The sequence below is a fragment of the Leuciscus leuciscus genome (assembly GCF_965113295.1).
Source record: "Leuciscus leuciscus genome assembly, chromosome: 3".
Lineage (NCBI taxonomy): Eukaryota > Metazoa > Chordata > Actinopteri > Cypriniformes > Leuciscidae > Leuciscus > Leuciscus leuciscus.
The window spans coordinates 8,968,890-8,996,670 of record NC_138727.1 but is presented as its reverse complement, the minus strand read 5'-3'; the positions used below and the strand labels follow the sequence as shown (position 1 = coordinate 8,996,670).

General features: G+C 36.3%; 2 protein-coding genes across 2 annotated transcripts; one reads left to right on the top strand and one right to left on the bottom strand.

The window, feature by feature from the left end:
• The first annotated feature begins 109 nt into the window (after window positions 1–109).
• gng13a (guanine nucleotide binding protein (G protein), gamma 13a) lies at window positions 110–1,525 on the top strand. The gene is made up of 3 exons (XM_082163688.1): window positions 110–274; window positions 391–488; window positions 1,168–1,525. The coding sequence occupies exons 2-3, from the start codon at window positions 391–393 to the stop codon at window positions 1,271–1,273; spliced, it is 204 nt and encodes a 67-aa protein (XP_082019814.1). The 5' UTR covers window positions 110–274; the 3' UTR covers window positions 1,274–1,525.
• A 109-nt stretch (window positions 1,526–1,634) lies between these two features.
• On the bottom strand, window positions 1,635–19,530 carry chtf18 (CTF18, chromosome transmission fidelity factor 18 homolog). Its single transcript, XM_082163618.1, has 22 exons — window positions 19,328–19,530; window positions 18,441–18,611; window positions 15,734–15,854; window positions 15,403–15,628; window positions 15,223–15,315; window positions 15,091–15,143; window positions 14,850–14,991; window positions 13,110–13,328; window positions 12,518–12,615; window positions 12,295–12,418; window positions 12,055–12,194; window positions 10,089–10,182; window positions 9,901–9,999; window positions 9,698–9,828; window positions 9,006–9,129; window positions 8,279–8,503; window positions 7,336–7,485; window positions 6,887–7,017; window positions 4,287–4,431; window positions 2,463–2,576; window positions 1,890–1,953; window positions 1,635–1,769 (listed from the first exon to the last, which is right to left on the bottom strand). Exons 1-22 carry the CDS (start codon window positions 19,452–19,454, stop codon window positions 1,639–1,641), a joined length of 2,922 nt encoding a protein of 973 aa, XP_082019744.1. The 5' UTR covers window positions 19,455–19,530; the 3' UTR covers window positions 1,635–1,638.
• Between the last annotated feature and the right edge of the window lie 8,251 nt (window positions 19,531–27,781).

Below are 27,781 nucleotides of genomic sequence, written 5' to 3'. Positions count from 1 at the left end.
TGTGTTTTACATGCATCCAATGAGCTAAACATCCCTCCCATTACAACTCGCGATGTAGAGAGAGAATTTGAGTAACAAAGTAGTTTGAATGCTCCATAACCTCAGTGCCAGGTGTTTGTATAAATCTCCTGCGTGTGCACTAGGAATTTACCAAAGGGACACAATCGGAAAGCATCCTCTTCAATAGAACAAAACATTCAAACTCGATTTTCCGGAGGACTCCTGACAATCCTGTCACTTCACTTTTCAGATACACAACTCTGAATTCATCACGGTAGGCTGAAATGATAGATTTTATAATATTTTTTATAATGAATTACAATAATCTAGTTATTATTTACAGAATTTTTAGCTTTGAGACTATTACAAATATAATGGCTGGTATTTCAGATGGATGAGCTGGATGAGGTTCAGCTGAAGAAGCATGTGGACAGTCTGAAACAGCAGCTACAGTTTAAAAGAGAGAATACATCCGCCTCTCTTCCAGAGTGAGTATCTATCTATCTATCTATCTATCTATCTATCTATCTATCTATCTATCTATCTATCTATCTATCTATCTATCTATCTATCGGTCTGTCTATCGGTCTGTCTATCTATCGGTCTGTCTGTCTGTCTGTCTGTCTATCTATCTATCTATCTATCTATCTATCTATCCATCTATCTATCTATCTATCGGTCTGTCTATCGGTCTGTCTATCTATCGGTCTGTCTGTCTGTCTGTCTATCTATCTATCTATCTATCTATCTATCTATCTATCTATCTATCTATCTATCTGTCTGTCTGTCTATCATTATCTACACTTAAATGTTTTATTTGCATATTTAATATTCATATATAAATGCAATTGTTTATCAATAAAAATCAGAATAAATGTGCTTAATATCTTAAATATTATTATTAAATATACTGTATATTACAGCATATATATATGTGTGTGTGTGTGTGTGTGTGTGTGTGTGTGTGTGTGTGTGTGTGTGTGTGTGTGTGTGTGTGTGTGTGTGTGTGTGTGTGTGTGTGTGTGTGTGTGTGTGAAGTTCCAAGTTTAATGTAGTAAATTAAGTAAATACTAGGGTGTATGGGCTGACAGAAGTGAGGAATTTAACAGCTTATAGATTTTGTTGTTGTTGCTATTTTCTATCTTCCTTTTATCCATTTATTTTCAGGTTAACTAAATGGATGGAGGAGAAAATGAACGAGGATCCATTTCTGAATCCAGATTTACTGAAGGAGAACCCATGGGTGGAGACAAGCAAATGTGTTATAATATAGAGCTGTCAATCATCACTATGGCAACAGGAGTGACTCCACCCATTATCATGGTTACACTGCCTGACTTTGACTAGGATGGACAAAGATGCAAATTAATTGATTATGAGTAAATCTGCTTTGTTGTTTGCTCTACTCAAGTCATGACATTATGAAAAGAAAAAAAGAAAAAACTGCTGTTACTCAGTGAAAACATGTATTTATAAAACAGTGTAAGACAACTATACAAGAATACAATAAAAAGAAAAAGAGGAACCAGTGCATTTTTTTTTTTTTTTTACATTTTAGTTTTTTTTTTTATAACTATACAGTACAAGGGTCAGAACATTTTTGGTTTTTATGTATTGATTTAAAGTGATAAATTAACTTTAAAGTAACTCCCGAATGTAAACATTTCTGCGCACTGCATTAGACACACCTTCATTGAAACGAAACCATACATCACTGTTACCCACAGCTTTACCAATATGCACCACTTCGCCTGCTTTGCCATCTTCACCTGCAGAGAGAAGTGATATCAGCTCATATTTAACACTTAGGTTATGCAGAACACTTATATTGTACAAGTGTGTGAAAAGTATATTTTTATATATATGTATCAATCAATTAAACAACACACCTGTAGTGGTGATCATAGGCTTCTCTTTGGGTGCAATGGCTCGTCCGAAGAAATCCAATTCAGGCTATAACCCATGGGAAGGATAAATAAACAAGTTATTAGGTGAGAGCACTTTGACCCTGATCCACTATTAACCCAATTAATCTTGGGTTATTATAAAGCACAAGTCAAGCATATATAAAGATAGACAGTATGAGAAAAATAATTTAACATGGTGGCACAGAATCACTGTTTAGTACAAAAACCTGCATCTTATTCACATACCATCCACAGGCTAATTTAACCAGGTGCTTTGTGTTCTGGTTTGGCATTTTAACTTTGGTCATAATTAATAGTGCTAATTTGTAAATATTATCTGCATTTATAACTGGTTAGTTATAGCTGAGTTTCACAGAATGCCAGAGTGAAGTTGTGAATCACCAATCCCAGGATCAAATCTGTTATGGTAATATTCAATGGTGGACTGGACTTTAAAATGGGATTTGTATGAGCGTAGGAAGGATTTCAGGTGCTGCTGTGGTAGTTCAAGGGCAGATGTAAAAGATTTGAGGTGGTTTAATATAGATGCTTTACCCTGGTTTCCACCACAGTCTGTTTAACGATGTTCTCCAGCCTCTGCTGATGGTTCCTGCTTGTCGGTTTCTTCACTTCAGTTTTCTTCTCTTGATTCTTATTTACTGCCTCTGTCTAAACACACAGAACAAATGATATGCAACATGAACAATCCTATAAATGAAATATTATTGTTTTACGGCTTTGTATATTGTTTGGGGGCTGCACATCTGTCCAAGCACATAACACAATGGTTATTCAAATATTTAAAGGATAAATACACGTTGCGCCTCACTTCATCACTATAATTGCAATATCAAGGTCTGTTAGTCTAACTTCGCAAAGATAAAACTGCAGCCGGACAAAACAGTGCACATTTTCAAAATCATAATGTTGTAGTCCAACTGAAATGAATCAAAGTATATGTAAACATATTGTCAACACTGCAAATTAGTGGTGAAACAAACTAAATCAAACCCATTTTAATCAATAAGATTTCCATATGCAAAGGGTGCAGTGTCTATAAATGGGTATTAACTATTCTGAAGGCACAAAAAAAGCAAGATTAGACAGAATTCATTGCAATGTTATAATATATTAATATTTTCTCTCTCTCTCTCTCTCTCTGTGTATATATACGAGCTTCATAAATATATATATATAGATATATATATAGTACAGGCCAAAAGTTTGGAAACATTACTATTTTTAATGTTTTTGAAAGAAGTTTCTTCTGCTCATCAAGCCTGCATTTATTTGATAAAAAATACAGAAAGAAAAATGTATATTGTGATATATTATTACAATTTAAAATAATTGGTTTATTATACTTTAAATGATCATTTATTTCTGTGATGCAAAGCTGAATTTTCAGCATCATTACTCCAGTCTTCAGTGTCACATGTGACATCCAGTCTATCACATGATCCTTTACAAATCATTCTAATATTCTGATTTATTATGAGTGTTGGAAACAGTTCTGCTGCCTAATATATTTGATGAATAAAAGGTTAAAAAGAACTGCATTTATTCAAAAGAAAAAAATATTTTCTAATAATATTTCTTCTTCTTCTTTACTATCACTTTTTTTTTATCAATTTACCACATCCTTGCTGAATAAAAGTATTGATTTATTTCAAAAAAAGAAAGAAAAAAATTACTGACCAGTAGTGTATATTGTTGTTACAAAAGATTTCTATTTTTAAAACATTTGCTTCTTTTTATTTTATTTTAATTCTTTTATTTTTTATTCATCAAAGTATCCTAAAAAAGTATCACAGGTTATGAAAAAATATTAAGCAGCAGAACTGTTTCCAACTTTGATAATGAATCATCATATTAGAATGATTTCTAAAGGATCATGTGATAGACTGGAGTAATGATCCTGAAAATTCAGCTTTGCATCACAGAAATAAATGATCATTTAAAGTATCATAAATTGAAAACCAATTATTTTAAATTGTAATAATATATCACAATATTACATTTTTTTTCTGTATTTTTGATCAAATAAATGCAGGCTTGATGAGCAGAAGAAACTTCTTTCAAAAACATAAAAAATAGTAATGTTTCCAAAGTTTTGGCCTGTACTGTATATATATATATATATATATATATAACAACAATTTGGCCTCTTTTGAAGTCGGATATGTCTCCCGTTATGTTGTGCAGATTGCAATATTTTATGTACAGGTGTGCTAAAGCTCTGCTAATTCAACCTTCACACCCTTACAGCTCTTACAGTTGGAATATAAAAATCAGTGAAGATTGTCCACCAGGACACGCAGCCGTGAAACCTCCAAAACTATATTTGCCAGTGTTTCAGTTTCATCGTCCAACCCCTACCTTTTGAGGGTTTCGTTTCTGCTGGGCCTTCTCCACCCTCCTCATTCGCTCTAATTCTGTCTCCCTGGCGATCAGCTGCTTCACCTGATAGGTCAGCTGCCTCCGGGGAGGCAAACCCGGAAAATGCACCACGTCTTCTACATTACTGTGGAAACACAGGTCATAAAATTACTGCTTGTACAAACAGTAAATGAAAAAAAAAATGAAAAAATACATTATAATATAATGCAATATAAAACAATATAAATGGTAGCATAAACCTTTACATAACATTATAGAATCTGAACAAGGGACTCTAATGAGGAGGGATGTGAAGGCAAATGAAGATGAGATGGTTTAAAGAGTGGAAAGCAGGAGAGCTAAATAATCCCTCTTACTCCGAAGGTAAAACACCGTTCCAGGAATAGAAGGAAATTAGACAATATGTGCAAAACACACAAGCAGATGAAACTCCAAAAGCAGGATTAGTTGTGCAGGTTATTCCTTGTCACGTACACAAAGTAATTTCTCTAGGACAGTCGGAGAATGTTCGGTCACAAAAAAACAAAAACACGGAGCAGTTCAGAAGTTTGTGTGTTTGTTTCCATATATTATGTTGAGCATTCAAATTCAAATCAAAATTCTCCCTACAGGAACAGGATAGCGATGAAAGCTTCCCAGGTTATTTCCAGTGTGATATCAGGTAAAATCCAGATACTTCAATATCCCTGTGCGAAATGTGCCATCGCATCTCACATTAAATCGTCAAAAAAGACTTCATGTATATATGGAAATGCTTGCTGTGTACTGGCATGACTGAACATTGCACAGTGGGATTATTCTGGCAAGATAGTCTGTCAAAATATCACAATTATTATAAATGAAGCAGAGACATTTCTTCCATTCAGGCCTCCTCTGATAAAAGTTGAATTATAATGTTCCTCATAATCAGACGATGCAATGAAAATGAAGTTAGTGATGCAACATCTGGCTTGGGAATAGTACAATCCTCAGACCATCTTGTTATTTTCCAGGGTCATCATGGCTTCAGTGTGGTTACTCAGCGCTTGTTGGAGTAAAGCTCGATAAGAGATGGCGGGAAGATACAGGAAGGCGTAAACGAGCAGAAGCAGTAACAGGGCGATCAGCAGTGGAATACCCCAGTCAGAGGTGACCAGTGTCTCCTCACAGCGGGCCTGCAGGAACGAATGCTGCATGCTTCTACCACAACCATCACAGAGAGAACACACACACACACACACACACACACACACACGCGCAAATAAATAATGAGCCTCAGAAACATGATTATGAAAAAACATGCACAGGGATTTGCCCATCTAATCTGGCCTGTTTCTAGGCTGATATGATACTTATTTGGTTTTTATAAAATGAACTGATGATTTTAGTTTGATTCATTTACTCAAACCATTTATTTTGAACTTTCAAAGAATCATTAAAAAAGGTTCACATTTTACAGGCTAAAAAATATTACTGTTTACTGTTAGATAGATATACTATTATTATTATTTAGTGTGTGATTCTATTGTAATATTCATATAAATAAATGTGTTAATTTAGTGTAAACATACCTCTATTTTAACTAAATTTTGTAACAAAAAATAGTAAAAAATTTATAATAAAGAAATTAATACTTTTATTCAACAAGGAAGCTTTAAATTGTTCAAAAAATTAAAGGCAGCATATTTATAATGCTACAAAAGATCTTTATTTTAAATAAATAACTTTCTATTATTCAAATAATTATGAGAAAAATCATCATGTTTAAACAAAAATATTAAGCAGAATGTGTCATGTGACACTGAAAACTGGAGTAATGGCTGCTGAAAATTCAGCTTTGTCATCACAGGAATAGATTACATTTTACATTTTTAAATAAAAAATACTGTTTTTAAATTGTAATATTTTACAAAATATTTTTTTTTAATGCAGCCTTTAAAAACATCTAACATTCATACAAAAACTATATAAAACATAAGAAATGCTCTATGAATAAGAAGCAAACATACAGGATGTTCAGAGACGCTCTTCTTCAGTTCCAGCTTGAGCCGACTGTCTGAAAACCAATCCAATAGCGCAGATTGTCCCCTTGTTTATCTTCTCACTCCTGGTTTTTATCCACCTTTAGCTCCATCAAGCAGACCTTCAATGGTTCAGCGGCAAGTGCTCGACTTGTGAGTGTCGAAAGCTTGTTTGTACACATTCTCAGCACCATTTCCATCAATCAATGTGAGTGGTAGGACACGGTAAGCCACAGAGAGGATTGTCAGTCTTTTTATATGCTTGAGTGATGAACATGCGTCCATGCATGACTTTCAAAGGCAAGTAACAAAAACCTCCAAGCTCTCATGTGAGAGAAGCAACAAAGTGAAACGGGATGGTAAACAATAATAATAATAAAAAAAAAAGTGGAAGAGGAGGGGATGGAGAGACAGTAATCTAGAGCTGCAGCCTAATCTCTCATAAATCGTGATAAACAGGAATCAGTGCCGTGTGTGTTAGTAGGTATTCTTGTGCTATAGGAGTTGCATAACTAAAGTCCTGACAGATAAGCATGGCTCTCTCAGGTTAATGTTGTTTGTGTATATGCATGTACTCACGGCTCCAGCACATAAGTGTACTGTCCCTCTGGTGTGCGGTCCTGTCTGTAGGTCAGGTTGTAGTTGATCATGGTGTCAATCAAATCATAAAGCTGCTGTTTCTCCCTGGTGCTGTAAAGCTGAGGGTTGACCTGTGAGAAACACATCAAGTCTCGTATGCTCACCACGGCTGCATTCATACGAGCAATTCATTTACAGTAAAAACAGTAATATTGTGAAATAATATTAACATTTAAATATATTTCAAAATGTAATTTATTCCTGTGAATTTTCAGCATCATTACTCCAGTCTTCAGTGTCACATGATCCTTCAGAAATCATTGTAATATGCTGATTTTCTGCTCAAGAAACTTTCTTTTTATTATTATCAATGTTGAAAACAGTTGTGCTGCTTAATATTTTTGTGGAAACCGTGATATTGTTTGAACACAGACTTTAAAATGACTCACCGGCCGCAGTTTGGGGGAGATGAGGTCCAGGAGAAGGCTGAGGATGTCCATACAGAGACTGCTCATACAAACACGGCTCTGTATGGCAGGTGGGATGTCATTCAACATGGCAATGAGGGCGTTCTTGATGTGCTGAGTTTTAGTGAAAGCCTAGAAACAAATTTAAGACTTCATTTATTACCACTTTCATTTTACGCTAAAACGATAAATGTTGACGTTTATTATCATTATATAAAGACGTGTCGGCATACTTCATATCAGCAATCCCAAACACATAAAACCATTTACACTCAGAGTGTTTCTGATTGGTTAGTGGTAAATCTGAATTTTCAGTATCATTACTCTTCAGTCACATGATCATTCAGAAATCATTTTAAAATGCTGATTTGATGCTCACGAAACTTTTCAAATTATTATCAATGTTGAAAATATTATTGTGCTGCTTATTTCTTTTGTGGAAATATTGATAAAAAATGTTTTTCCAGGATCCTTTGGTAAATAGAAAGTTCAAAAGAACAGCAATTATTTGAAATACAAATCTTTTGTAACACTACAAATGTGTTTAGTGTCACTTTTAAACAATTTAATGCATTGTTGCTGAATAAAAGTAGTAATATATTTCCCAAAAAATTTGAACTTTTGAATTTTCTCTATTATTAAAGACCAAAAAACATTCAAAACACTTGAAAAACAGAATGGCAACAATGGCACATCAAAATTATCAATGGCATAAATGCAGTCATAGTGAAGGGAGACACATGATTGCTGTGTTTTGAGAGATTATGGTCAAGTGTGTAACTGGGACAGAACGCTTTCATTTGATGAAAGGTAAAGACAGGATTTTTTTTTTTTTTTAAAGGTCTGCTTGATTCTGCCTAATTTCTTACAGTATTATAGGGTGGATAGACAGAATGCGCTCTCACTGTCTATTGCATTCTCTCACCTCGTAGTGGCTGTGTGGATAATTGATGCGTGGGACAGAGTTTGCTGCATATAGGTGGTGGAAGGCAGCGGGCAGGAACGGGAAGTAGCGCATGAGCGAGTAGTTTTGTCCGTGTAGCACAAACTCATTCAGCACGTCAGAGAAACACAACCAGTCAAGACCTGTGCACACACCCAACATCCCAGGGTCCTTCAGCTTCATGTTGAGGAAGTTATCATACAAGCCCTACAGAAGAGAGAGAGTAAATCATTTCGGCTGAAATATCACACTTTTGTAGGTGTTAAACAGATGCTGTCTAAGCCATTAATGTTAAATCAAACAACCAAACACAGCGTTAACAAAGATTAATCTACATTTAATTTATACAGTGAAAATGTTACATTTAGGCTTAATTATTACATTCCTGTACCTAAATATATTAGAGTTCAACCTCACTTTATTTGTAACTTATATTATATTTATCTATGCTTGTATTTTGATCTTATTTTCTTACTGACAGTTCACTTGCCTTTAATAATGTTTGAACTTTATTAGTTAGGCTAGTAGTTTTTGCTGTGGTATCAAAGTACTTAAAGTGTGCTTTAAATAATAGAGGAGCAAAGTTACATTTACTACAAGCAAATGTATTATGCATATATTGTGTCCAAATATTTTGGGGCCACTATTCAAGTATGATTTTGATATTTAAATGGAGCCCAAAGAGTGCAGAATGTAAAGCTCTAGTAACCTGAGTGAGTTTCTCATGCTCTCCAGTAGATGAGACCAAATGTAAGATGTGCTGAATCCTTTGTGCACCGTCTTTAGGTCCGGCTTCATCAAAACCACCAAAAAAATCTCCACCAATCCGCTTCCTAAATCACAAAACCGTCATAAAATGATGAATGCCAGAATCAGTGGCGCAGTTTGATAAAACATACAAATAAAAAAAATGACAGCTGACAATTTTATCTTTTTACTTTAGATTGTAAAGAAAACATTTTCAGGTCACATTTTATTCCCCAAAAATCATATAAAAAAATAAAACACCATTTGTCTTAAAGAAAACAGACATAAAAATCCTAAATCCCCCAAAATTTAATAAATAGGTAGGAAAAAAAGTAGGATACATATGCAGTTTTAGCATAAATAATATAGATGTATATATATTTTAGAATTGGGGGTAAAATATGCAAAAATATTTTCCTTTGCTGTAACTAATTTTTTTTTTTTAAACATATGTACCATTACGAATAATACAAATAATTCATGTAGTCTTTCCATGAATAAGAAGTCATATAAATGCAAGAATTTATAATTATAGAAGAATTTAAAGATTCTGTTTAAATAGTAACACAATAGCATGCTTTTATTTCATCGCCCACACTGAAAAGCTATCAAGGGGAGGGTTGAGTGTGCTTGAGAATGGCATAATGTGTTTACCTTTTCAGTCGAGGAAGCTGGAAGATTTCCTGCCAAACTGAGAAGAGTCCCTTGTTTTGATCTTTCAATCCCACACACATGGAACTGACGCTGCGCTGATCCAAGTGCTTCTGTCCACGTCTGTGTAAAAACTGCACACACTGGATTAAGCAATCCCATATTTGAAATCTGACCAGTTTTAAAAAGGCACACATCTCTCTCACCTGTAATGTGTTGATGCAGGAACGGATGTCATTGTCGGTTTTCTCACACAGGGCCATCAGAGTGCCTGTATCTGCTTTCATACCCTGACGCCGTGTGATCTACACAATAGAAACAAAAGCTTTTATGAGTCTACATTCATGCGTTTATGAAATCATCTTGTAAACATTTAAGTGCATGTGTGTGTCACCTCTGACAGTCTTTGAGCTAAGCGGGAGGGCAGAGTCTGGGGGAAAGCCAATAGGAAAGCTTGCTGTCTCAGCGGCCTTAGAGCAGGAACATAACTGACAAAATACAGGTGAGGTAAATGGATTACATTTTTTTTGTGTTGATTTTCCATGGCTAATGTATATTGCAAAGGTGATGCACAATAATAATTAAATGGGTAACACTTTACAAAAAAAGGTTTAATTTGTTAACATTAGTTAACTACATTAGTTAATGTGAACAATGAACAATACTTCTACAGCATTTATTAATCTTAGTCTCAACATTTACTAATACATTTTTAGGATAAAAAGTTATATTTGTTAACATTAGTTTATGCACTGTGTGGACTAACATGAAAATTTTTATATACTTACATTTACAAATGTTAATAAATGCTGTTAGAATATATGGTAACACTTTATTTTAAGATGACGTAGTTACACATTACTACATGTACTTACTATACACTACCGGTCAAAAGTTTTAGATCGGTACGATTTTTTATGTTTTTAAAAGAAGTCTCTTCTGCTCACCAAGGCTACATTTATTTGATTAAAAATACAAATAAAAACAGTCATATTGTGAAATATTATTACAATTTAAAACAGCTGTTTTCTATGTGAATATATAGTTAAGTGTAATTTATTCCTGTGATCAAAACTGAATTTTCAGCATCATTACTCCAGTCTTCAGTGTCACATGATCCTTCAGAAATCATTCTAATATGATGATTTGATGCTCAAGAAACATTTATGATTATTATCAATGTTGAAAACAGTTTTTTACATTTTTATTTCATGATGCTATGATGAATAGAAAGTTCAAAAGAACAGCATTTATCTGAAATCTAAAGCTTTTGTAACATTAAACACTACCGTTCAACAGTTTGGGGTCAGTAAGAATTTTATTTTTATTTTTGGGGGAAAGAAATAAAATAAAATCAATACTTTTATTCATCAGGGATGAGTTAAACTGATCAAAAGTTACAGTAAAGACATTTATAATGTTAGAAAAGATTCTATTTTAAATAAATGCTGTTCTTTTGAACTTTCTATTCATCAAAGAATTTTGAAAAAAAATTGTACACAACTGTTTCTACACTGATAATAATAATGAATGTTTCTTGAGCTGCAAATCAGCATATTAGAATGATTTCTGAAGGATCATGTGACACTGAAGACAGGAGTAATGATGTTGAAAATTCAGCTTTGATCACAGGAATAAATTACATTTTAAAATATATTAAAATAGAAAACAGTCATTTTAAATTGTCATAATATTTCACAATATTACTGTTTTTTTTTTATTGTTTTTTATCAAATAAATGCAGCCTTGGTGAGCAGAAGAAGAGACTTCTTTTAAAAACATAAAAAATCTTACCGATCTAAAACTTTTGACCAGTAGTGTAATAATGACAGTAAATTATGCATAAAATACAAGTAACTAACCCTAAACCAAACCCTGAACGTAACTCTATAGTAAGTGCATTTAGTTAATTAATGACTTATTTGAGTAAGTACAATGTAACTACGTCACCTTAAAATAAAGGGTTACACTTTATTTTAAGGTGTCATTGTTACAGTGAAATAATATATTTAAGTACTGAGTAATATTAAGCAACTACATGTACTTACTATAGGGTTAGGGTGGGATTAGGATTTGGTTGAGGGTTAGTTGCATGTAATTATGCATAACTTACTGTTATCACTATGGTAAGTACATGTAACATATGTAACAAGGTCACTGTAAAATAAAGTGTTACATTGCTCATTCTTAGTTCATGTTAGTAAATGCACTAATTAATGTTAACAAATGAGACCTCATTGTAAAGTGTTACCATTTAATGTTCTTGTTCAGAAATTGTGTTGGATATTACTTGTATGTTTTCTGAAAGTTTAATAATTGACTGGGAAAATATGCAGAAATTCTAATATTTTAAGACTTACAGGTCATTGCAGATGCAGATGATTGGTCTAAGCAGCACAGATTGCTTCTTCTTTTTCTTTTTCAAAGCATTAACACCTGACTCCTCTCCATCTCTACTATCCTTCCGGTTCAGGGTGGCCAATAAGATATTAATGGCAGCCTGAGCCAGAAAAAACAAAACAACAAAAAGTGCGAAACAGCATCATTTAGACAAGCCGTTGAATTAAATAGTAACCAATAAAACTGAGAGCAGATCTTACAGCAGGAGCTCCATCAATTTCATCTATTATAAGGCAGTTGGGCTTTTCATTGGCTCCCAGGACTGACTTCATCTGTGTCGCGGTATCAATGCGTTTCTGGAAGAGCTCTGCACTGCGGTCATCACTGAGAAGAGATCAGCGCTATTAGATTGTGAGTGTCGACATTTATATGTGCATACTTCTATTTTAAGATTGGTTAGCACCAGGGCTTGCATCCTCTTACCTAGCGTTGATTTCCACTACATTGTAACCAGCATGCTTTGCGATAATGTGTGCTAGCGTGGTTTTCCCCAGTCCAGGAGGACCTGATAATAGTGCCACCTGTGTAGTGTGATACATGCAGTTAAATACAGTTACTGAACATGTTAAAAAATAGGAAATGCACACATTGTAGCATTACATTCACTACTTCTCTGATGGTCCGACCCTGTATCATTTAGCTTGTTAATATTTTACAATAAAAAACATCTGGTCACTGTCAAGCCAACATGGTCATTTGGCAAATTTAGCAACCTAAATTCCAATTTTACAATATTTTTGCATTTATAAATAAGCATTTTCTTTTTTACATATTCAAGGGCTAATAAATATATTAGAATAAATATTGAATATAAAAATATATATAACAAATATAATATATATTTTTAGATTATAATACACAATTAAAAATCTAAATGTTATAAATAAATCTAAACTAACATAAATAATTAAATCTAAACACTTAAAAATCTAACATTTAAAAATAAATGTAAATGTTAATCTCAAGTACAAATATAAAAAGGTTCATTTAAATAAATCTAATATAAAAAAATCACCTTAAATTTAGGTCTTTTGTACTGGTCCAGCTCAGCCTCTAGTATCTCTTCTGTGATTTGGGACTTGGTTTTGAAACGCTGGGACTGGTTTTGGTTTTGGTTTTGAGCATTTGTAAAATTCGATCTGACGTCTGCAGGGGCCGGACGGGGTTTCCTCTCTCGCCCAAAGACCACAGTGTCCCAGAGCTTCAGCCACTTCAGCAGACAGCGGTTAGTGAACTATAGAGATAGAGAGACAATGTAAATAATTTCAAGGCAAATGCCTGCCAATAATTAGTTTCAAGTGAGCGTATCTAAGGCCTCGTTTACACGGCAGGTCTTGATGCCCAATTCTGATATCCGATTTTTTTGACCGTCCGTTTACACGTTCTTTTAATTGTGACCCATATCCGATTCATGTGTTTACACTAGCCATACTATCTGAAACATCGCGCATGCTTAAAGGGTTAAATTATCTTGCACAGATGGACGAACGCAAAATATGAGTGATGCTAGCTCTGCGATATATGCGAAGTTCACCAAACATCACCATGATTATGAGGCGGAGGAGGACGAAAAATCATTTCAGCCTGTGCATTTGCTTCAGTTATTGTGTGCGAGAGAGATCTCAGGACTGGTGGGGGCATATTGTGGCGAGCTTTAACGAGAAGCAGGGGGTCCGAAATTTTAGGATGAGCAAGCCAACCTTTGATATGTTGTGTCAACGTTTGTCCACATTCCTCTCCTACGATGACACAACGTTTCGTCGGGCCATCCGTCCTTTTGCAGAAGCGCGTCGGGGTTTCTCTCATCATTAAACCGCGGAGAAGTAGCCTAATTAGGGTTGGGCGATGTCCCCTAAATTGGCAGTTGACGATGTTTACAGTAAAACATCGCGATGGACGATGATATCGGGGGTGCTGACGATCACGAAGAGACAGGGAGAGTGCACATTGTAGCTACTTACATCTACTGTGTTTACGCAACGGGAATTCTCGGCTTGGCATTTTTAAATGTTTATTTGGCCGTTCAGGCGCGCAACCGAAGACAAAGACTACTATGTTGCGCTCGGAGCGCGTGCGCAGCATCCTGTCAGTAGAATTCAGTTCTCTTTCGCGGCTTATCGTGCTTTTAATATTTCTTTTCAATAGCACATCCTGCTCTTTTCTTTCTCATTCATGTTTTGTTATTAACTTTACATAATCGTCAACTGAAATCTGCGCGGATTATCAACAATACGATACATTTATAGGACATAAAGGGTCTCTGCGGCAAAAGTGAAAGTACCAGCGGCCAACGGGTGAAATGTTTCTCTTTGCACAGCAAAGCACCCGTTTCAATAAAAGGATATATTAAAGTTTATAAAGCCTACTTTTACATTTTCATTGCTGTTTTAAAATGAATTTCGCCATCACCTTAAACAAGCTGCTCTGCTTGAATCCCAGTGCAGGAGCTGTAACTGTTAGGTTACTCCATCGATCAGCCATCACGATGGACGATGATATCGTCCATCGGCACAACCCTAAGCCTAATGCCTCAGAAAATCCGATCTGCCTGTTTACATGACAGTCACATTGCCACATATCTGATTTATATCTGATTTATTTCCACATATGAACGAGGCCTGAAACCGATCTCGAAATATCTGAACGCATGTTGTTTTACACTGTCATAGAACACATCCGATCTGTGTCACATATAAGCAAAAAATCGGAATTGGGTCACATTTCACTGACAGTGTAAACGAGGCCTTTGACTCACATCATCACTCAGCAGATCAGTGTAGTGCTGTGGCGAGAACTGATCCACCCACAGCCGCGAGGATGGGCCTTCATCTTCCCCACTACCACCATCCACACCAGAGTCTGCCTGCTCTTCTGCAATAAGATCTGGATCGATCCCACTAAAAAGTCATTTCAGAGTTAACATGCGTAGAGAAGTACAACAGTTTAGAGTAAAGAATTGACGGGTATGATCCACATAGAAATGTGTACGCACACACCTATTCATAAGTTCTGTCAATCTTTGAGATTCCTCCAACACTTGTCGATGGCGCTGAAAAAACAAAACCATTTCAGTCAGATTTCCCCCAAATCAATCATTTAGGTTTGTCTGCATGTTCACATATTCTTACTCTTTCTGCAATTTGTTCTTTCAGCACTTCTATTGGAACCGCTAGCAGTCCTAGTCCATTCAGTGAGTTACGGAAGGCTCTTGGGTCTGGTGCCTGAGAAAAAGCATAAGAAAAATCAATAAACTTCACACATTGTTCTCCTGCAAGCAGTCGTGTAAAATATTTGGTGGGGTCCGAAACCTTCTCCTCATCCTCTTTCTTGTTAAGGTAGACTCTGTTTCCCATGGAGTCTGTGACTGTGATAAAATCCCCAATTGCAGGGGGCCGTTTCTGGGCATGACGTCTAGCTGCGGTAACCCGCCTTGGTGACTCCTGTAATGCTGTCAGTCCACTAATATCCAACACGTTGGTTGTTATTTTTGTGGCTGCTGGTCTATCTGGACTTAGGGAAAGGAAAACTGCAGGTCTGTAAAAAGAATTTTAGAAAAATCAACCAATAGTTGTAATGTTATGATGGAAAATGTGTTCCATACAGCAGCACAGATTAACTGTGATGTGCATAAACTTTTACCCATCTCTCACTCGTCTGTTGTAAACCTCTGGGGATGACGGAGGGGTGATGTCATCAGTGTGTTCAACACCAAACTGGAGCTTTTTTGCCACATCTTGTCTTCGTTTCTTGGGTTTAGGAGCTGTGAGAAACCACAAATACCATTAGACACACTGCATTACTTTTATACACTCTCACAAAGTATGCACTACCGCCTAGAGCTGCACGATTAATCGCTAAAAGATCACGATCTCGAATTCAAACACCCACGCGATTTTATTTCTAAATGACACCGATTCTCCTGTCTATTAAACCTTTGACAAAATCACACCTGAACATTCAGATCTGCGTTGGCGCTCTGCTGATCCAGAGAGAGAGCTGCTGTCTATACATGTACAGTATTATAGGTATGTAACCCAGCTTCACAGTCTGTTCTGGTTACAAATATTCATATTATCACAGAAGTACTGGTATTAAAGTTTATAGTTCGGATATAATCACTGTCTAGCGATCAAAATAGAGCAAATCACCTTTTGAAAGTAACTAGGTGCTTCAAATAACGATTGTATGGATTACATTGTTACACCACCAGGTGGCGACAAGTGACTTAAAAATGTATGGCTGCCCGGACGACCTACTACTTCCAGCGAGATTCTGAAGCGTGCATATGATGGACACTTTACTATCCCATGAGGCCACGGGAGAGGATTTATGACGTAACTGACGCTGGTAGGTCACATGATAATGACAACATGGCGAATGTAGTACGTCCGGGTTACATTCATACTATATAGACCTTATGCGCCAGAGAAACGAGGGCGCCGCCATCTTTAGAATATTAACCTCCGTTTTTGCGGTCGCTCTGTATATTTCTATGGCATTGCTGTCCAGGAGTAATTCGCTTTTGAAGTGGATTTACTTAATGTAAAGTTAACGAAAGTTATCATGAGGGCTGTAATGTTTAAAGACTTAACAAATGTCAGTCGACCGGGAAGATTTTAAATTCATTAATCAGCTGTTCATTAATAAACGCAAAATTGCTGTGAAAATACAGACCGGAAGTCAAAAGACAACGAGCGCAGCGCTGAAAGGGGCGGGGCTACATAAGGTCTATAGAACGTAGTTTTGTGAAGTAATTACTTGTTCCAAATAAGTACCTACTCAAAGAGAGTATGCGATTACGGACACAGCCTTTATCATGAATCATTCAAGAGATTCGTTCAAAAAAGCTGATTCATCCAGTCATTGAATCATTCATTCAACCCATTTTTTTAAATAATTCATTCAGATTAATTAAACATTGTAGATAGACTGCAGCAATTAACATTTTGTCAGAACCTCTGGTAAGTTACGTTATTTTGTTTAGTTGTTTATTCAGAATCCTGGGAGAATCGTGATATTGGCGCTTTTCCACTGCATGGTACGGCTCGGTTCGGCTCGGTACGGTTCGACTCGGCACGGAACAGTTCGGCTCGCTTCGCTTTTCCACTGCGTGGTACGACTCGGCTCGGTACGGCACGGTTCGCTTTAGCTCGGTTGCTTTTCCACTGCAGAGTAGTACCGCTTCAAAGTGGGAGGGACTGATCGTTATAGTTGCCGTCTCTACTGCCATGACATCATCATATTAAATACTAATTTTTCATTCCGTGTTTCCCCATCCGCTCCTCGGCAACCTACGAGAGGAACGTCTGCACCTCGTCCACTGACCACGATTCAGCCATTTCTTTTTTTTTAAAGCATTTTTGAAGCAAATACTTTTAAAACAGGCGCTACAGCGTTGGCTGTTGTCTACTGGCTATTTAAATCTAGCGGGTTTAGTGTCTCGTGTTGTAAATACAATGACGCTGGTAGTGATGATTCTGTCTGACCAATCAGTGATCTGCAGTGTTTGCACGTCATATTTTAGTATCGGTACGGTACGCTTGGAACCTCAACAGAGGTGGTACCATTTAAAGCGAGCCGAAGCGAGCCGTACCGTACCGTACCATGCAGTGGAAATGCGCCATAAGTGAGCCGTACCGAACCGAGCCGTACCGTACCGTACCATGCAGTGGAAAAGCGCCAAAGCGTGCCGTACCGAACCGAGCCATACCGTACCATGCAGTGGAAAAGCGCCATATTTGAAGCAAGAAAAAATCGTGATTCTCAATTTAACCTGAATTACGCAGATCTACTACCGCCGTACAAAAGTTTAGGGTCGGTAAGACTTTTTATAAAGTAATTACTTTTATTCAGCAAGGATGCATTAGATTGATCAAATGTGACAGAGAATATACGTATAATGTTACAAAGATTTCTATTTTAAATAAACACTGTTCTTTTAATATTCTATTCACCAAAGAATTTTTTTTAAATGAATCACGGTTTCTACAAAAATATTAAGCAGCACAACTGTTTTCAACATTGATAATAATTGGAAATATTTCTTGAGCAGCAAATCAGCATATTACAATGATTTCTGACACTGAGGACAGGAGTAATGATGCTGAAAATTCAGCTTTGCCATTACAGGAATAAAATACATTTTAAAATATATTAAAATAGAATTGTATTCAACTTTAAACTGCTTTTACTGTATTTTGATCAAATAAATGCAGCCTTGGTGAGCATAAGAGACTTCTTTCAAAACTATATAAAACATTCTTACCAACAGCAAACTTTTGAACTTATAGCTCTATAACAAAGGCATTGTGTTATTATTACACAAGTGAGAAAATTCAATACTGACTCAGGGATTCCTCCTCCTCCTCATATACTAGAGGTGAGATGCTCCCAGGATGCTCGTTATTTACTGATTTCCTCGATGGCAAGTCACCGGACCCAATGGCTTCCTCGAACGTCTGTGGGATCTGCTTCTTATTGCGGAACTCAGACACTTTTGCACATGATGAAGGATCATCTACACACACACAGAAACATTCACACATTCAAAATGAAGAGTTTTAGTGTGTTTTAGTTCAATTTTATATGATTATTTACAAATAAATGACTACAATATAGCTTACAATATTTATTGTGATATATTGAGCAATGTTGTAGTCAGCTGATAAATTGATAAGTTAGTTATCAAATAGTCAGACTAGTTAGAATGGGTTGAAAACTATAATCAAATCACTGTATGACAATGTTTTACATATATATATATATATATATATATATATATATATATATATATATCACATAAAATGTCTCTTTGGCAGTGCAAGTACAAATGTACTGGCATAAAACAACACAAATTCTAGATTTGCCAATGTTTGTCAGCGAAAACAATCAAATCAACAAACATTTAGGCTGAATAAAAATATGATCTTAGTCATAATGTATGTCATGATCATGAATCATTTTCTGACACTAACCAAGAGCAATGTTTAATTTTCTTGTGGCAATACCATGGTAACGTTACAGTGCTATTTTCAGACGGAATATTTACCCCTTTTATGAACCATATTGGTATTATACAAAGAATACCGTAATAGTACAGTATATTTATAGGAGTGTTTTGTTAGTGTTGTTTTTTATTACGTAAACTAGCTTTACATACAGTCAGTCAGCCATTATGTCATAAGGGAGTAACGTTAAGTTAACGTTAGACATGAACATATCTTTCTAACTTACGATCCATTTCAGCCATGACTTCCAATTCATCAGCAAACTGTTGTTCAAAATCATCTTCAATCCCGTACATTTCGTCATATTCATCCATGTTTGCGGGATCTTGTCTGTTTTGACAGGAAATGTACATCCAAATGTGACAAACGAATAAACAAGTGGGAGACCGTGCATTAGTGGACAACTGAAATTTTCGCGCAAAATTTTTGCGTGAGTAAGTGTATTTCCGGATCCATTGTAAGGCCTACATCCGCCCTATAAAAGTCCTGGATGGACAGCATTTCCAGAGAATGGCATTTCTATAAAGCTACTGATAAATTTGATAAACTAGAAATAATTAAACAATTTAGCACTGATATGGGGAATAAGAAAATAGCATGATTACAAAGTCTAACATCAGCCGTTTTTGAACTGTCATTACGAAATGTATTATAACTATAATTTTACAATAGTTTGAATTAATATGAAATAATATTATTCTCTAAATACTGTATGCACTAAACAATGATATGCATAAAAAACCCCTCATTTATTTTTAATTTAAATCCTTGACATTCCCCGCTTCTGATTTGCAGACACATGAGGGGGCGGGGCATTACGTAAACAACGACCAATGAAAACGGCCAATCATTTCGCATGAACGCGGGTATTTTGCATATGTCTCAGAATGCTTGTTACAACAGTAGTAATCCTCTTAAAATGTACGGTCTGATGTAAAATCTCATAAACAGCTCTGCGATATAACCAACTTGTTGTATAGCTTGCAGCTCTTATCCTTAATTTTGTTCACACTTTTTGGCTACCGCCATGCACATTAATAGCCAGTATCGCAACTATAAATAAAGGTTGTCCTCACTCTATAATTGTACTGTTTAGGCAGTACAGATACCTGGTCTTGAATCAGTCTTTCGGCGAATGGGCTCGACCCCCGCAGGAAGACGGGGGATAACAATGCATCATTCTCGATTGACGGATCCAACACCTTTTGATTTTCCTGCACTTACATTTACTTTTCAATCATTCAAAATAGCTTTATCAACTGGCAGAAAACGGATGAAATTAGGAAACATCGACTAATCATTTGATCGTTTCATTCAAGACAAATATTGTACACAAATTATCAAATTAATTGTACATGTTTTTCACCAAGTTTATTCATCATCTGACAATACATATATATATTTTACAGACTTTTTTACGTTAGTGCAATGACAAATTAAACCAGTTATTTTATATTACAAGCAAACATGTATTCGCAATATCGAGCTTTTTTTTTACGACTAATATGTAAATATGTTTCAATTTGGTGGCCAGAAAAATATTACACAAGAGAGCAGCAGAGTTCATCGTATGTAAGGCAATTTGTCACATTTTATTAAAACACATTTAAGTGTTTTATACGATTTACAAGTTTTAATTTCAAGATTTGTTGGTCATAATAATGGTTTTTATTTCATGTCGCAACTCGATCCGTACCGGAAACACGATCTGTACTGCGCATGTGCGAGAACGCGTCTAATGTCGAGACCATTTACGCCAGTTGTTGTTCGACACTACACGATCCGTATCGTAACTGAAGCCCCTTAACTGACTTTTATTACTTTTATTTATCCTTTGTCATTTTATTTTATTGTTTATTTATTTTATTTTATTTTAACTTTAATTTATTTTCTTCTCCCTAAAGTTGCGTGTTATTCCTGTTAACACTCATATTTTTGTCAATTCTGTATAAGCCAGTTATTGTTGTAAATTTTAATAGTTATTATTAAATAGGAAATAGTTATTTACTAGTGATTATCTTAACATATATACATACATACATAAATATATATCAATGTTACATTAAATTGATTCAAATAAATAAATGGAGAATTAAATCGTTTATGTATGGGAAATACAGATGTGCATTAAGTGTGGGCATTATGATGGTTGTAGTGTGCGATCAGCCTCCTCTGCAGAAGTAATATTGTAATATATTGTAATATTTACAATATTACTACATGTAATATTTCATTTGGTAAAGGTTTGTTCTACTTATTTCAGCATACTTTAACAAATGTCTGCACTCAAGAAAACAGAAACACACAGGATAAATTTATTTATTTATTTATTAATAAATCAATTCATCCATACCTACCTCCATCCATCCATCCATCTATCATCCATCCCTCCATCTATCTATCTACCCCTCCATCCATCCATCTACCCCTCCATCTATCTACCCCTCCATCTATCTACCCCTTCATCTATCTCTTCCTCCATCTATCTATCCATCCATCCATCTATCACTCCATCTATCTACCCCTCCATCTATCTCTCCCTCTATCTATCCATCCATCCATCTATCCCTACATCTATATCCATCCCTCCCTCCCTCCTTCTATATCCATCCATCCATCCATCCCTCCCTCCCTTCTTCCTTCCTCCTCCATCTCCCTCTCTCCTCCATCTCTCCTCCATCCCTCCCTCCCTCACACACCCCCTCACACACTCGCTCTCACTCGTTCGCTCACACACACACACACACACACACACACACACACACACACACACACACACACACACACACACACACACACACACACACACACACACACACACACACACACACACACGCACACATGCTCTCACTCACTCGCTCTCACGCTCTCGCTCTCTCACACACACACACGCTCTCACTCTCACACTCTCACACGCTCTTACACGCTCTCACACTCCCACACGCTCTTGCACACTCATGAACAAACAAACATGGCATTGACCTTCAGGCCTTGTTCATCAGCACAGGATGATTAAAATGTCTCCATGTCATCTAGACACTGGAATAAAAACAAAAAGTCATCCTTTGCGTCAGGAAATTCCTCCAGGACCTTCCTGAGGGCATTTTTTTGTTGACTTCCGCTCATCTGCAGAAAAGAAGGCTCTGTCACCTTCCCACAGAATAAGTCTCCATGACTGCGTACCCAGTCCCGCGCTGCAAGAAGGTCTCTTACAATGACTGGCTGTAAATATATATAATGGCACAAAATAATTAATAGACAGAATGCTTACCAGTTCATCTTGAATAGGGCCCAAGTCCTTCTCCCACTCTGCTCCTGAACAAGCATATGGATGCTCTATCTGCCACTCAAATATTGAGTAACAGTGGTCCTGGAGAATCATCCTCTCAGTTGGTCCATCTGATGATCCACAAATACGTGACAATTAGTAACAAAATAAATTTTGTGGAATTTAAAAAAAGAAATGCAATATTTCCGAATCTAGCATGTAATTGTAAACTGTTTTGTACAAAGTTTATCGACCACTCTTACTTTTCAATCTGTAGTATGTCCTCAGTCTTGACACATTGACCCTCTGACAAGTTGACCATTTCGCAATAGTAGCCACCCCTTTGGAAGAGATGCTGGCCACAGTAAATGGTCCTTTGTGCTGACTCGTAAACGTGTCTCCTGTCCGTCGTTTCTTGGGGTCCCCCGAGAGCAGAACATCATCACCAGCCTGAACTGAACATACTCGCACAAACTTCCGCTTGCGATTTTGAAATGCATTTTGTTGCATTCCCCGTGCGTGCTCTATGTTGCAAAGAACCTACAAAAAAATAAATAAATTACATTCTCCACATCTCTAAATATACAGTGTAACAGTGACATTAGTTACAAATAAAGCAGAATCATAGCAAAGAAAATACATAGATCAGCCTCTGCCTAGGTCTAATTCTGAGAAATTCACCACTTCATTAACCTTTATTATTCAAAAACAAACCGTTTCGTTGAGAAGTTTCATTTTATTGACTGGTGTCGATGTCATCTTCTGGGTCAGTAACTTCAAAATCATCTCCCATGGGACAGGCATTCATGACCTCTGGCAGACGTGGGTGTCGATTGAAGAGTAGAAAGTATGGACTGTGTCTAGTGGAGAACTGATCACATAGGAAGCTTCCCATTTACTATCAAATGTGTATTAAATGAAAAACTCCACCCTTAACATTAAATATTAAATAAATTAATCAATTCAGTTTTCCCATCGACATCTAACTGTAGATATAATAAATATAATAAGTAAACGTGTTAAGACCTGCTTTGCAGTGTTGATACCGTACACCACAGCAGGAAGGTGGAGGTCCCAGTCATTGTGGTTGTCATTAACATACTTTCTGAGAGCACGCTTGAGGTTCTGATTGGTTCTTTCATCCTGTACATATCAATGCATTTATAAAGTTGATGAATAACCAGCCCAGGCTCATATGGACCATATGGAGCTGGTTAAATGATGCAAACTTCAGAATTTATTAGTTTACAAATCATGCACTATGGTAAAAAAGGGTTTTGAGGTCATAACGTAATTTAACGAGTTTGCTTGCCCATAAAATCTTTAAGATATTAGGTTAAACTTATTTGGCTTGCTGTCCACTGAAGAGGGGCTCGATGAAGCAGCTTCAACTCGAGCTCTGATATACCCCCCCCCCCCAGTGGCTAAATGTAGGATATGATAATTGAAGGGCAAGGTACCTGAGATGAAGGTGGAGTTTGGGGAGGTGGAGGGATACTGGAACAGCTGATGCTAGAGAGAGGTCAGCGGCTGCTGATATACTCAGGCTGTTGATTGAAAGATTAGATGGGCTCACTCCTCCCTAACTTGCGTTTAGGAACTTCATATTGTGCAAGGAGCCACGTCATTGATCCATAATCTGCCCTTGCAATCATAATTGTGTATAAAAATGCTTGCTATTTTACTGCCTCTAGTGTTAATTTCTGTTGGAAACTGCAGTGACATGTATAAATATTGCCACGGGAACGTTTTTCTAATGAGCCTGTGTTGTGAATAACCGTAAGACAACAATAGTTCTTCCAGGACAGATATCCTGTATAAGAGTTACCTGTCCGTTGGTCTGGGGATGGTAAGCACTGGAGACGGTAAGCACTGGAGACAGCATGTTTGATGTTCAGCGTACTGAAAATGCTGCTGTTGAGCTGCAGAGGGATCATCAGTTAAATTTGCAAGACTAGAGTAATTGTAGACAACAACATATATGTTGAGAGTGACTAGAGTGGGGGGGAAACAATTAAACCTTTACAAAACTTCACCTTGTTGACAAACTCCTTCCCTTGGTCGGTAACCGTGCCGAACAAGTACAACTTTCGGATTATTTTTGCAGATACCTCAGCTGCTGTCTTAGATTGCAGGGGCGCTGCAATCACCCACTTAGTGTTCAAGTCTGTCATTGTAAGGACATACTTCTTGTTGCGTGCCGTTTCTAGCAGTGGCCCAATCAGATCCAGACCAAGCACCTCCCAAGCTTCTTTTACCTGCATGCCACAAAATTAGCATTAGTCAAATGCTGGTAAAACTGTACACAAGCTTGAGACTAGCTTGTTAGTTTCATCAGTATGCTAAAACATTGTAAGCAGTACCTTAATGGAATGCAAGACTGGCACAACAGTCTTGATTGGGTCATTCAACTGGCAGCGGTGACAAGATCTGACCTAAAAAGCAACACATTTTTTGAACAAATTGTCTGGAAAAATATCCAGTTGATGAGATGGCGGTATTAACATTAAGTGACATGGCATCTGTGGCTTTAATATGTTAAGTCCATATGCTACTGCAGTTGATACAAGTTGGTGATAATACAGTAGTCAACATTTGAAGTGGATAAAGACCTTTCATTAAAGTTATATATGACTTTTTTTTTAACAATACCCGTTCTTGTCTTAGGACAACTTTGATTAACTTTTTTGATCCACTTCAAATATAACTTTTAAATCAAGGAGGTATCTAACAATCAAAGGTGGCAAAAGTAGACACATTCTTAAGAATAGATCAAAGATACTCATTAAGTATGTAAAATTACCCATTCTTTCACATCCTGGATAATTGTAGACCAATAGTAGCCAGCAATAACCCGGTTTTGAGTGCCTCTGACACCACTATGATTGCCAGTCCCAGGGTTATTGTGGCACTCCGTGAGAACAGACCTCTTCTTTTCCTCTGACAGGACAACTAGCCGCATATACTGCATACTGGGGCCGATGTAGAAGAGTCTGTCGTCTGTTTTAAAAGGAAAAAAGAAAACGTCTGAAAGAGTTGAAGTTCAAAGTAAATAGAAAAATATCATATTACTTATCTGATATCTGACAGGTTTAACTACATTAAAGTCACGTATTAATACCCAGATATGGGAGCTGAACAAGTACAGTTAAAATAACTTGATATTTTAAACAAATTTGTCCATTTAGCACATGAGGTTGTACCAGTCAGTCAGTTCTCTTCTATTTTTCATTATACAATCTTCCGGTTCTTATACCCCCGGTTTCACACAGAGAGTAAAATGCATATTTGAGCTGTTTTAACTGAAAGCAACACCGTGACTGATACATCTTAAAATATGTCAGTGCCATTTTTTGTCTCAAGATACACACCAGTAATGTTTATTTTTCTAAGGCATGTTTATAAAAGCTGGGTGTAACGATCCCCTCATTTCACGATTCGATAAATATCACGATACTGAACTCACGATACGATATTATTGCGATACTCCCAAGAAATATTATAAAAGGTTAAGTCAAGTCAAGTCAAGTCAAGTTTATTTGTATAGCGCTTTTCACAATACAGATTGTATCAAAGCAGCTTCACAGTATTAAATTTAAATAATACAACAAAGTTTATTTCAAGAGGAATTTATTGATTGATAAAATTAAATTAAATATCCCCAAAATATCCCCAACTGAGCAAGCCAAAGGCAACAGCCAAAGGTTAACACAAAATGCACTGTTGATTAAAATGCTAACTTTGATATTACATTGTGGGTTTAAATGAATAGGCTTGGACTTGGTGCTTGTAACCCAAGGAAGCTGAAAATACGGAATTATTTTAGACGAATATTTTTTAACATTCTGGTAACATTAAACGTTTGGCATTATCTGGACCCACAAATATTCCCCATTGCATTATTATACATTATAATCAACATTATATAGTAGTTTAATGTAACGTTAGTACTTACACAAAAACTCTGAAAACATCAATTTTTTTCCTCACACAGTAACGTTAATTTTTATTTTGGGTGAACTATCCACGATACATATTGTTGCAATTTTGTATTACGATATATTGTGACACAACACAATTGAACTAAGGCCAAATCCTGGATTAGTCTAAGCCTTGTCATAGTGACCTTTGATGATAAAATTCGCAGACGACCGTTTCACTTTCCGACGCTCTTCGTGAATGTCAGGCATTTCTCCTTTTGAGAGAAATTCTTGTACTTTCACATAAAATGCAAAAGAATCTATGTTTTTTTCGGACAGTACAGTACGGATCGAGTAGTGACAGTGACGTTGTCGTAAAAACATTGACGATGACAGGAAGTGGCAGAAAAACTTCGTTCTCGCACATGCGCAGTACAGATCGTGTTCCCGGACAGTAGCGACCTATTTTTTACAGTCTATGGTAGCGACATGCATTAATGGACAACCGAAATTTTCGCGCAAAATTTTTGCGTAAGTAACGTTAAGTGTATTTCCGGATCCATTGTAAGGCCTACATCCGCTCTATAAAATTTCTGGATGGACAGCATTTCCAGAGAATGGCATTTCTATAAAGCTACTGATAAATTTGATAAACCAGAGAGAATTAAAACATTTAGCACTGATATGGGGAATAAGGAAATAGCATGATTACAAAGTCTAACATCAGCCTTTTTTGAACTGTCATTACGAAATGTATTATAACTATAATTTTACAATACTTCGAATTAATATGAAATAATATTATTCTCTAAATACTGTATGCACTAAAAACAATGATATACATAAAAAACACCTCATTTATTTTTTATTTAATTCCCTGACATTCCCCGCTTCTGATTTGCAGACACATGAGGGGGCGGGGCATTAAGTAAACAACGACCAATGAAAACGGCCAATCATTTCGCATGAACGCGGGTATTTTGCATATGTCTCAGAATGCTTGTTACAACAGTAGTAATCCTCTTAAAATGTACGGTCTGATGTAAAATCTCATAAACAGCTCTGCGATATAACCAACTTGTTGTATAGCTTACAGCTCTTATCCTTAATTTTGTTCACACTTTTTGGCTACCGCCATGCACATTGATAGCCAGTATCGTAACTATAAATAAAGGTTGCCCTCACTACTTAATTGTACTGTCTAGACAGTACAGATACCTGGTCTTGAATCAGTCTTTCGGCGAATGGGCTCGACCCCCGCAGGAAGACGGGGGATAACAATGCATCATTCTCGATTGACGGATCCAACACCTTTTGACTTTCCTGCACTTACATTTACTTTTCAATCATTTAAAATAGCTTTATCAACTGGCATAAAAACGGATGAAATTAGGAAAGGTCAACAAATCATTTGATCGTTTCATTCAAGACAAATATTATACACTGTTAAGTAGGTTTATGGACTGTATTGACTGGTTCTGAGTTGGGATCA